The sequence below is a fragment of the Oncorhynchus clarkii genome, chromosome 20 (genome assembly GCF_045791955.1).
Source record: "Oncorhynchus clarkii lewisi isolate Uvic-CL-2024 chromosome 20, UVic_Ocla_1.0, whole genome shotgun sequence".
NCBI lineage: Eukaryota > Metazoa > Chordata > Actinopteri > Salmoniformes > Salmonidae > Oncorhynchus > Oncorhynchus clarkii.
Window position 1 is genome coordinate 20,833,494 of NC_092166.1, and position 12,940 is coordinate 20,846,433.

The 12,940-nt window shown below is 39.3% G+C and overlaps 1 protein-coding gene across 3 annotated transcripts in view; it reads left to right on the top strand.

Annotated features, from left to right (window-relative positions):
* LOC139376072 (astrotactin 1) overlaps window positions 1-12,940 on the top strand; it is a 231,987-nt gene that overhangs the window by 215,782 nt on the left and 3,265 nt on the right. For all 3 annotated transcript variants that reach the window (XM_071118230.1, XM_071118227.1, XM_071118229.1), the window contains 3 exons: window positions 2,743-2,878; window positions 6,686-6,786; window positions 7,013-7,196. In XM_071118230.1, the coding sequence (XP_070974331.1) occupies window positions 2,743-2,878; window positions 6,686-6,786; window positions 7,013-7,196 (421 nt within the window). The remainder of the gene's footprint in view (window positions 1-2,742; window positions 2,879-6,685; window positions 6,787-7,012; window positions 7,197-12,940) is intronic.

A 12,940-nucleotide genomic window follows, 5' to 3' on the forward strand; every position in this document is an offset into this window, starting at 1 on the left:
TCTTCAGAAATGCAATGGAATAGAGCTCGTGGCTCTCTGGCAGACCTCTGACTCATTGCCCTCTCATTCACAGTAGAAGCATCAAACACGGTTCTAAAGACTGTTGACATCTAGTAGAAGCCTTAGGAAGTGCAATATGACCAATATCCCACTGTATCTTCGATAGGCAATGAGTTGAAAATCTACAAACCTCAGATTTCCCACTTCCTGGTTGGATTTTTTCTCAGGTTTTTGCCTTCCATATGTTATACTCACAGACATCATTCAAATAATTTTTAGAAACTTCAGAGTGTTTTCTATCCAAATATACTAATAATATGCATATCTTAGCTTCTCGGACTGAGTAGCAGGCAGTTTACTCTGGGCACCTCTGGGCACCTTATTCATCCAAACTACTCAATACTGCCCCGAGCCATAAGAAGTTTTTAAGAAGGAATGAAATTCCACAAATTAACTTTTAAGAAGGCACACCTGTTAATTGAAATGGATTCTAGATGACAACCTCATGAAGCTGGTTGAGAGAATGCCAAAAGTGTGCAAAGCTGTCATCAAGGCAAAGGTTGGCTATTTGAAGAATCTCAAATATATTTTGATTTGTTTAACACTTTTTTGGTTACTATGTTTTATTTCATAGTTTTGATGTCTTCACTATGAGTCTACAATGTAGAAAATAGTAAAAATAAAGAAAAACCCTTGAATGTGTAGGTGTTTTAAAACATTTGACCGTAAGTGTGTAAAAAAAACTGAAATATGACATTTACTTAAGTATCCAGACCATTTACTCAGAACTTTGTTGAAGCAACTCTGGCAGCGATTACAGCCTCAAGTCTTCTTGGGTATGACCCTACAAGTTTGGCCCATCTTTATTTGGGGAGTTTCTCCCATTCATCTCTGCAGATCCTTTTAAGCTCTGTCAGTTTTGATGGAGAGCGTCTCTGCACAACTGTTTTCAGGTCTCTCCAGAAATGTTGGATCGGGGTCAAGTTTGGGCTCTGGCAGTGCCACTCAAGGACATTCAGAGAATTGTCCCGAAGCCACTCCTGCGCTGTCTTGGCTGTGTGCTTAGGATCGTTGTCCTGTTGGAAAGTGGACCTTCACCCCAGTCTGAGGTCCTGAGTGCTCTGGAGCAGGTTTTCACCAAGGAACTCTCTGTACTTTACTCCGTTCATCTTCCCTTGATCCTGACTAGTTTCCCCACAGCATGATGCTGCCACCACCATGCTTCACCGTAGGGATTGTGCCAGGCTTCCTCCAGATGTGATGCTTGGCATTCAGGCCAAAAAGTTCAATCTTGGTTTCATCAGACCAGAGAATATTGTTCCCCATGGTCTGAGAGTCCTTTAGGTGTCTTTTGGCTTACTCCAAATGGCCTGTCATGTGCCTTTTACTCAGTGCTGTAAAGTACTTTAAGTAAAAATACTTTAAAGTACTACTTAAGTAGTCTTTTTGGGTATCTGTACTTTACTTTACTATTGATATTTTTGACATCTTTTACTTTTACTTCATTACATTCCTGAAGAAAATACTGTACTTTTTACTCCATACATTGTCCCTGACAACCAAAAGTACTTGTTACATTTTGAATGCTTTAGCAGGACAGGAAAATTAAAGCACTTATCGAGAGAAGACGTGGTCATACCTATTGCTTTGGCCTGGCGGACTAACTAAACAAAAATGCATCTTTTGTAAATAATGTCTGAGTGTTGGAGTGTGCCCCTGGCGATCCATACATTTTAAAAACAAGAAAAGGGTGCTGTCTGCTTTGCGTAATATAAGACATTTAAAATTATTTCTACTTTTACTTTTGATACATAAGTATATTTTAGCAATTACAATTACCTTTGATACATAAGTATATTTAAAATCAAATACTTTTAGACTTTTACTCAAGTAGTATTTTACTGGCTGACTTTCACTTTTACTTGAGTAACTTTCTACTAAGGCATCTATACTTTTACTCAAGTATGACTTTTTCCACCACTGCTTTTACTGAGAAGTGGCTTCCGTCTGGCCACTCTACCATAAAGGCCTGATTGGTGGATTGCTGCGGAGATGGTTGTCCTTCTGGAAAGTTCTCCCATCTCCAAAGGGGGACTCTGGAGCTCTTTCAGAGTGACCATCGAGTTCTTGGTCACCTCCCTGACCAAGGCCCTTCTCCCGCGATTGCTCAATTTGGCCAGGCGGCCAGCTCTACGAAGAGTCTTGGTGCTTCCAAACTTCTTCCATTTAAGAATTATGGAGGCCAATGTGTTCTTGTGGACCTTCAATGCTGATGAAATGTTTTGGTACCCTTCCCCAGATCGACATTATCCTGCTCTATGGACAATTCCTTCGACCTCATGGCTTGGTTTTTGCTCTGACATGCACTGTCAACCTGTGGGAAATCAGTTTTAGAATACAGCTCTAACGTAACAACATTTTGAAAAAGTGAAGTCTGAATACCCTCCGACTGCACTGTATATTATTTGAGCTCACAGAGTAGTGTTTCTGTGGAGACGTTGTGTTGGCGGCTGACAGTACGCATACATGTTCCTAATGTGCCCCAAACTGAAAATGTAAAAGCCTTAGATATTAGCCTATGGATTTGAATAATTATAAAGTACTATACGAAAACGTTGTCTTGTCTCCTTCAAGAACCGTTGCTATGAATTACTATTTGTGATGTTTGCAGGTGCAAATATCCTCTCTAGTCAACACATGATGTCACTGATTATTTGATGAATTGGATTTCCTCCCGTACAGAGACGATGTTGAGCTTTGTGGATGACATCCTGTCTGGGGCCAAGTCTCCGTGTGTGATGCTTGGGGATATCCCTGACCTCTTGACCTCCTCCGTGAGCATGATCATCCGCTGCCTGGAGCCAGACACAACGTACATGTAAGTTGCTGTAACATTATCAATGGATGCTTATCTCTTGTGGGGTTTCTTTCCAAAATGCTATATATCAATTTTCAGAAATGTTGGTAAATTAGCTTTTATTGTTTTACAGTTGAAACAACAACAAAGTAGGCACCCCGCCTCTGTTTTGATAAAAAGCTGAGGGATGGGCCTGTAGAAATGTAGCCACTCTCAGATTAATAGACAGAGATATGAATGAAAGAACTGCCCATCCATGATATTACATGTATTGTTTTAACCATGTTTTGAGGCCATACAGTATTTCTTTACATTTACAAAATTTACAAACATTGGAGAAAAATAACCTTATATTGTGGGATCTCATGGGGTATATGAAGAGATAAACAAGGTGCTTGACTCCACCTTACAGTATATAAACTTAAATTGGGTGCTGGATCCTCCGTATATAATCCAAAGAACAGAAATCATTTGTATTTTTTTTTAAACAGAAATATCACATTTATATAAGTATTCAGACCCTTTGCTATGAGACTCAAAATTGGGTTTAGATGCATCCTGTTTCCATTGATCATCCTTGAGGTGTTTCTACAATTTGATTGGAGTCCACCTGTGATAATTTCAATTGAATGGACATGATTTGGAAAAGCACACACCTGTCTATATAAGGTCCCACAGTTGACAGTACATGTCAAAGAGAAAACCAAGCCATGAGGTCGAAGGAATTGTCCGTGGAGCTTCCAGCACTCCACCAATCAGATATTTATGGTAGGGTGGCCAGACAGATGCCACTCCTCAATAAAAGGCACATGACAGCCCACTTGGAGCTCGCCAAGAAGGCACCTAAAGGCACCTAAAGGACTCTCAGACCATGAGAAACAAGATTATCTGGTCTGATGAAACCAAGAATCAACTCTTTGGACTGAATGCCAAGCGTCACGTCTGCACGAAACCTGGCACCATCCCTACTGCGAAAAAAAAATGATTTAATCAATTTTGGAATAAGGCTGCAACCTAACAAAATGTGAAAAAAGTCAAGGGGTCTGAATACTTTCCGAAGGCACTGTATATCATTAATTTATTTGTCCAAAACTGGATGTAGCAACTACAGATTGCCCCTTTAGATAACATATTTTTTTATGTTTTTTTTCATCTAATCATGTCAGGGGTTTTTCAATGACATTCATGTATTTGTTGGAAATCTATCACTTGGTTTAATTCAAGAGAAATAATCATGTTTTTTTGCAAAACGCTATATAGCTGCCTCACTCTCAGAGAAATAAGTTGTACTGCTAGGTTTTACACAGTCAAATGTAACAAATAACTACATAAAAACAACAAACTGTACAAATGATACATTTGTGACATCAATATAAACATACATATTTTTTAATGAATCAATACAGTCATTTGAGATCTATATGTAAAACCTTTACAATTGACAGTTCAGTCATTTAGCAGATGTTCTTATCCAGAGCGATTTGCAGTTAGTGCATTCATCTTAAGATAGCTAGGTAAGACCACCATATATCACAGTATATGAACATTTCATTCCAGCTAAACAATGGATATATAGATATGTTGCCAACAAAAAAATAACATTTTAATACCCACCTAAATATATGAATAAAAAATCTGAGAAAATAAATATTTTACACACACATGAAGGTACCCATAAGCTAACACAAATGCAAGAAAATGGTGGATATAGCATTTTGGAAATAAAATCTTCAAATGAAAAATACTATATCGTCATTATCACCACTCAGATAAATACGTAAAATATACTTAACCAACTTGTAAACACATTGCTTGCCTCCTTCGAACTTGTTTTAGCAAGCAGTGACTTGAATGTAAGATTTCCAAGAAAAAGACAACAACGGAAAATGGAAAATTATTAATTTGAGGAATTGCACAATATGAAGATTGGTTAATGGATAATATCAAACTAGCTAGCTATTCTTCTTAGGGTAAATGCAGATCCTGGGAAAGCATATCTCCTAGAACTTTTACACCATATTATAACACTGTTGTGTATTGCACTGAGGGAAGCCTTGCCCTGGATGTTCCGTGGATGTGTACATACGTGTCGATGTTATCCCATGGAAACACAGTCTACATGAAGGGAACAACATCCAGTTTGTGCAAGGTAGAGCCTGGAATCACTCCCCAGTCATGTGTATGTACTTCTTTAAGGTTCAAATTGGGGTGTTTTAAATATGGTTCAGACAGCTGGGGAAGTAGCTCATGCTTTGGAACAGCTTGAAAGTGCGTAAACGGAGCACTTAATGCTAATAGCAGAAACAAGAATCACAAGATCAACAGATTAGGTGTGCAGACAAACATGACAGAGAAAGGCCTTGTTCTTGACAAAATGTGCACTATTTGAGGTGTTATTTCAATATACATATTTTTCTTTTTTTTTAATCACAAAATTCAACATTTACCCTGGATTTATATTATAATGACCTCTAATGTTTATAAATGACTAAATAATAAACCACGATAACAAACTATTTGGGAGGTATTGTGTATTTTCCCCCAAAAATTGGAAAAAAATGATATTGTTGAATTCGATATTAGGAAAAATCTATTCACTTTCCGGGAAACGTGAGGAGTTAAGTGAGGTCATTGCCAGGTGTAATGAAAGCAGCTTATGGTTATTCTGTTTCTGTGCTACTGGACATTACAGTCTGCATTGCTCCGGTGGTTGTAGTAATACAAGATGATATTGTGGTGATGTAAACTCACCACTGAGGAAGTCCCATGTGAGGTCAATGTTGTGCTGCCTGGTGGCCAGTATGTAATGACCTCATGGAATGCTTGACTGTGTGTTTAGGGTCAGTCGGTGTAATGAATTGGGCCATGCTCTGAGAGATATAAGTTCCTCCGGCACCCCTCCACCTCCCCCTCCCTCCTTTGGCACTCACACTCAGCTCCCTAACTCCACACATGCAGCCACTTACCTCACACACGCTCTGTAAATGGGGTAGACACACTGAAAAGATTACACAAAGGAGGGAGTGGGAGAAACCCTCAGCTTGAGCACATTGTCTCTTCAAATGGTTCTGATGTATAGGAATAGGAATATCCCAACCAAAAACATATGTCCTTTATCTTGACATAATTTTGCTTCTGGTCAGTCTCCTTGTTGGCAGGCTGTTCAGCACAGTTGTTACAACAGGCAAATTCAGTTATTTTCAAAATATTTCCTTTTATCATTAAATCTCTCTATACCTGTGCTGTACAGTTAGCGAAATGCTTGATTACTTCTTTAGAAGTGTATTCGCGAAATCTTTCAGTTCAGCTTTGAGAATGTAAAAATACCGGCTCTGTAGGTTCCAAAAAGGAAACCTAATTTTACACATTATTTCATTTCTCTTATTGTCTTGACACTGGACAGTGATCTCAGTGCCTTGTTGGTCAGGCTGTATTGTATTGTATTCGGAACCATGGATACATACAGTACATTTATTTGGGGTAGACAAAATACACTATTTCACAGATACCACTGCAGGTGGTAGTTGTTAATGTTTCCTTCCACTAGATGGCGATATGCTTCAAGTAAATGTTAACATCCACGCACTTGTTTTGTAAATTTATCCTATTGTCAGATTTTATTAGCAGTTTTATCACATTACAACAGTCAATCAGAAAACGTAATGATTTTGTCACAATAACATTGAATGCATCTAATTTCCACCACTTTATTCAGGGTCATTTTTATTTCCAAAACCTGAAGCACTAGTTAGCAGTTGCACACATTATTGCTGTAGCATGCACTCTCATTGCAATGAACTAACACTAGTCATATATGTTGGTTTTCAGGTTTAGGCTCTGGGCAGTGGACAACACAGGCCGTCGCTCCAGTCCTAGTGAGGTCACCATCAAGACCCCCTGTCCTGCTGTGGATGACGTCAAAGCACAAGGTGGGACTTCTCATGCATGGATGGACAGTTTCTGTACCCGTATCTTGGTTTTTAGACAAATTTTCTAACAGTAGTTACCAATCTGAAAACTTGTAGAGACACACATGTAAAGAATTTAACTACACCCGCAAAAACATCTGCTAAATATGTGTATGTTGACCAATAACATTTTATTTTATGTCTTGGCTCCATATGCAGTACTGAGATCAGATCTGTGTTGTTGCAGAGATTTCAGACAAGATCTACAACTTGTTCAATGGTTACACAAGTGGCAAGGAGCAGCAGACGGCCTACAATGCGCTGATGGAACTGGGCTCTCCCACCCTGCACCGTGTGCTCTACCACTACAACCAGCGTTACGAGAGCTTCGGAGAGTTCACCTGGAGATGCGAGGATGAACTGGGGCCCAGGTATGAACTGGGGCCCACCTGGAGATGTGAGGATGAACTAGGGCCTCTCTCTCTCTCTCTCTCTCTCTCTCTCTCTCTCTCTCTCTCTCTCTCTCTCTCTCTCTCTCTCTCTCTCTCTCTCTCTCTCTCTCTCTCTCTCTCTCTCAGCACAACTACCGCCCAACAGACTGTGTAGTTGCATCACAAATCGTCCCTACATGGGTGGTTGTTGAGACTCTTGATTTTTTAAGTCATTTTGGATGTGTTTTTAACACAGACGGGTCTATAATTGATTCCAAATACAGGCTTTGATTGTAAACATAGTTTGCGTGAATTGGATAATGTGGAAATTAATTCAAAATGATTGGAGACAATTGTACCTCTGACATTCGTCTGTCAATTTACAGCAAGCAGGAAGGTCTCCACTATCCCCTTACTGGTTACTCAGTGCAGATAAGTATTGTAATGTGAAATTGTAGCTAAATGCTTTATAAACAGAGCCATGTGTCCGAATTAAAATGTGTAGGTAAGGTTGCTGGTAGATGCACGGTGAAGCAGGTGAAACTGATTAAGACGTCTTCGACTGCAAACTCAGAATCAGGGCCTTAGTTTCAAATTAAAGGTTGTTTTTAATCGAGCCCATATTGGAAGCGTTGATGTAATTGGTTTGCTTCTGAAGTGTTCCATTAAAATACACTTACATTAACAGCCCCCAATTTTCAGAGGGATGATTCATGTCAAGAAAGCACCAAAGTAAGTGCATTTGAGGTGAGGGTCGGGGGACTATAAACATGGGTTTAGATTAACCTAGTAATCAATTGGACATTATCTCACTAAACACCATTATAGTGTTAAGGAGGGTGGCTGCACTGGCTGGGTCATTCCACGAGAAGAGTAACTTTTGCACCAATATTGAATTTTAAAAGCCTGTTATATGAAACGCAGTGCTCTTTAATATAGAACACGTGGAGAATTCAATATATCTGATTTTTTTTATATGAATAAAGGCTCGCTAAAGTGCCAAACTTTCATTCAATCATTTTGACATGTCTCTCCGTCAACCATGTGTCACTTCTAGGAAGATTTCAACCATTGGAGGCTCTTCAGAGGAGGAAGGGGAAGACCATCCTCCTCAGTGAATTTCTGAAAAATGTAAATAGTGAAACATTAAAAATGTGATCCTTTTTAGATAAAACTGAACTAAATATATTCATGTCACCAAAGAATTGATTAAAACACACTGTTTTGCAATTAAGTTCTACAGTAGCCTCAACAGAACTCTGTAGGGTACCACCATGGTGTAGCTGGAGGACAGCTAGCTTCCGTACTCCCCTGGGTACATTGACTTCAATACAAAACCTAGGAAGCTGATGGTTCTCACTCCCTTCCATAGACTTACACAGTAATTATGATAACTTACGGAGGAAGTCCTCCAACCTATCAGAGTTATTGTAGCATAAACTGACATGTTGTCCACCAAATCAAAGGATCAGAGAAGGATTCTAGTACTGAAAGCATAAGTTACAGTGCACGTCAGTGCATAAAATGTGGTGAGTAGTTGACTCAAAAAGAGAGAAAGACAATAGTTGAACAGTTTTGAACAAATTAATTTTATCCAAAATTAAGGAGACGCAAGAGAGAGAGAGCTATATTTCATAGTATATATTTTTTCACTTTCACTTACTTAGCTAGCATGAAATACAGCTAGCTAGTTTGGCCTAATCAAAAACCTGGCTCAAACAGAGAGGGATGCTATGTTAGCTAGCTGGCTATGGCTATCCAACACTGGAAATCTTCCAAGTCAAGGTAAGTTTTTTGTTTTATTAATTTGTTGCCACCGGGGCCCGCCGATGTAACTGCTAAACTGCTTGCTGCTGACTGTACACTATACTGCATGATTGTAGAGGGTTTACTAACGCGTTAGTTCTAGTAGCTATGTTGACTATGACATGAAAACGATGTAGGCTTTGTGTAGCAGTTAGCGGTCATGATATGTAGGTTTGGCCTGAAGTCTACAAGCGAAGAGAAAAGGTGAGAGGAGGAGAGCGTGTAGATAGATATCTACCTTTTAAGTTGCTCCATACTTTAAAACTATCGTTAGCTTGTTAGCATGTTGGGCAGGATTTTCCATGTTGTTATGGTGTGTTGTGATTGTGTAAGCCTGCTGTCTCAGGAAATGTCATTGTGCTTTAGGCGTTACTGAAGAGATGTATTTGTAATGTATTCTTTAGAATTAGAGTAAGAATAACATGATTAGACACAGTTTGCAATGGACCTTATGTGTTGGGTGCGTTGGGCTCCTGGAGAAGACCAGGAGGTTCCTATAATTGGAGACCCCCCATCACTTGTTTACTTGTTCCATTCCCCCTGCCTCTCTAGCAGTTCTGAAAGGATCAATGTACCATTTGAATCAAAACAATGAGATTTTGGTTTCCACACACACCAATACAAAGCAGACAACATTGCCTGTAACAGGGCTTGTCTCCAGAAATGACTTCCCTTGTTATGAAACCCTCCAATTCACTTGGGTTACCCTTTCACAAACACTGTGGACCATTCAAATTTTCATTAGCTAGTCAAAATACAGATAATAGTCACCCACTCAGCCCCTGACTAAATGTAAACTTGTTTCAGCAGAGTAAACAATATGTTAAAATAAACTGGTGAAGTAATGGATCTATCTTTATAAAGCATTGGAAATATTCCACTCCCAACTTTTGTACATATCATATCTCACTGACGAGTTAGGTTGGCCCCTGTCAGAGAACGTTCTGGTTTCTTTTTCCTGCTAAATTGTGTGATGTTCAAGCCAAACATAAACTGACAAAGTCTGTCTCCTGAGCCCGACACTTCTCTCCATGTCCCAATCTTGTCATCGCTATGTTACTACCCATCACTAAAGGCATGAGGCTGGATGTTGACTTAGAAATGTTAGATGTTGGCTTGGTAGGAGAAAATCCTATCATGAGTATTGCACTCCCCCTCTGTTTCCTTGCCTTTACAGCCCGAGAACTGACAGTTATTTTTCTGACACATCCTAATCAGGCAATTGCCTGCGATGCTAAGTATTGTTATGGTTGGATTTCGCTTGATGACATGATAAGTGGAGCTCATGTTGTTGTGATTTTTCATTTTTTTTGTTAAAAAGGGCCTTATTTCATCAAGGCTGTTTAGGAGTTACGGAGATTTTCCTCAGACATTACCACAATTACTCTTCCATTAGCTCATGTTGTGGACTGTCTTACCAACACATATACCCCATAACTGTTTGTTGGGTATAGACAGCAATGTATATACTAGTACTGTACCATAAAAGTCCAACCGTTTACGTTCACGCAACACATGAAAATGCATGCATTCATAAAATGTATTTAAATGGACAATAAAGTTATCGTATCGCATCATATAGTATATATCTGTGTAACACAGAGACAGAGTCATCATAGTGGTGGTTTCCTAGCATCATGGATGCTCTTTTGGTCAAGTCCCTGGTCTCTGTGGCTGTCTGAGTCAAGAAGATTTGAAAGAGGGGCCCTGACAGAGTGAGATATCTCCAAAGTGTACTGTACCTCGGAAATGTGAGGCCATTTTCCTTTTCTATACATGCTGGGATTTATGGTGACAACCGTTGCTATTTGAAGCCCAAATAGTTATTTCTTGACAAATTAAAGCATAACAAACCTGAAGGTTTTTGTTTTAAGTAAATAAATATCTAAATTCCTTAAACCACTGAAATGTGGCAAGGTATTCGAAAAAAATGTATTGTAGCGACGCGCTTGGACAGTTGTGTGGTTTCACAGGGTCCAGCATGCCAGTCCCCCTACTGTCTGCCAATCAAGGGAATGTGTCAGTGCCAGACATCCTTGTGGTTGGTAGAACAGCGGGGGCTGGGCACTACATGTCTGTTATATTGCCATGCTTGCATTGTTATCCCTCTCTTCATGTCCCGACAGTGAGTTGAATAGCTGTTATTGTTGTATCAGATTTATTCAGCGTAGGCTACGGCCAGACAGTTGCCTGTGTGAGTTCTGGGTTAATCAACCGTTCATTTCGAGAACTAGGGAACTGTTGTGGACATTCTCTCATTCATGATCTATTGAGGTCATTACAATATATTTAGAAGGATGATATAAATGACAGCATCCCTACTACAGACACACTGATTAGTTAGTAAAGACTCAATATGTCTGTGAATTTGAACATCGTTCAAAGTACTGTTATATTATTTTCTCAAGAGTTCTCTGCAGATGATAAATTGTGGGAATTTAAGCTGTTGTTCTGCCCTATTTATGCAAATGGGATGTTGCTTAGTATCTCTATGTAAACATAACATAGGCTTCAGACCAGAGGGGGCTGGTGGGAAGAGCTATAGGAGGATGGGCAAAATGGCTGGAATGGAATCAATGTTATTTCCATGTGTTTGATGTGTTTGGTACCATTCCGTCAATTCTATTCCAGCCATTACAGTGAGCCTGTCCTCCTATAGCTCCTCTCGCCACCCTCCTCTGCTACAGACACAGTAGTATCCAATATTCAAGGGAGAACTGATGAACCTGCCCCTACTTTGAAATACAAAATCTTAATATGAGGATGTATAATATTACAGTCATCGCTTAGGTTTCCCCTGTTGAATGCAAATACATGGAAATATGACAGTCCATTACAGTATGTCAATGAAACAGTGATATTGTCCTTTTTTGGAAAGTCTCACCCTGTGACACTTAAAGCACACTAACAAGCTGTCCTCATTCTACCCTGTGCCAGGTCTAACAACAAAACAATGAGTCAATCAGATGAGTCACAAAGAATAGCAAGTTAAGAGGTACAGTATGTCCGAAAACATTGGATTCTGTGGATATTCTTAGGAATGCTTTGAATGTAGGATTTGGGAGAGATGACAGTATTAAGAGAGAATCATGTGCTTTTCATTAATAACAGAGTATGAGTCTACCCAAAAACGTTTTGTGTGTCGACAAAAACGTCTCACTATTTATATTGCAGTTTGGTGGTCCTGGTTTGGCCAGTGTGTGAGGTGAAGCCATGTCTGAGGAGTGAGACATTCTTTCCATCCTGTACAGTTACTGTTTCTGTCAGCCACTTATCATGGAGACAGCTTCATCACTTTCAGTGGCTGTGTTTATACAGGCAGCCCAAATCTGATATTTTTTCCACTAATTGGTCTTTTGACCAATCACATCAGATTATTTCAAATCAGATATTTTTCAGAGCTGATCTGATTGGTCAACAGATTAATTAGTGAAAAAAATATCAGAGTTGGACCACCTGTGTAAATGCAGCCAATGTCGTCACTGTTATCTGAACATGACCTTGTACATGTTATGAAATAGATGAATAACAGTAAAATACTGACCTGAGAAGTTAATCAATGATTTACTCCACCTCATGCCCAGTCTTTTCCTGCAAGGAAGATGTGGGGTTAGTGTCTGTCGGATTGTGATGTAGTGTCAAAATGAGGGTGAAGAAGCAACGTGTGATTTATGAGTGATCCGCTCTAACCAACTTTTGATTTGCATCATTTCAGGTGAGAACACCAAATACTTAGATTTGAAATCAATCCAGACAGAATTCCATAATTTGTGTATTAGGTATTTCCATAAATTTAACTTTTTCTTCTTCTTTTGAGATAATTCTACAAGAAATCGAGATCCACAACAGGTGAAACAGCGCCACTGGCCGCCCCATGCGCATTTGTTATTGTTTTTGTTTTGAGTATGTAAGCATCCAGCATCGTGGTAAAAAAAAAA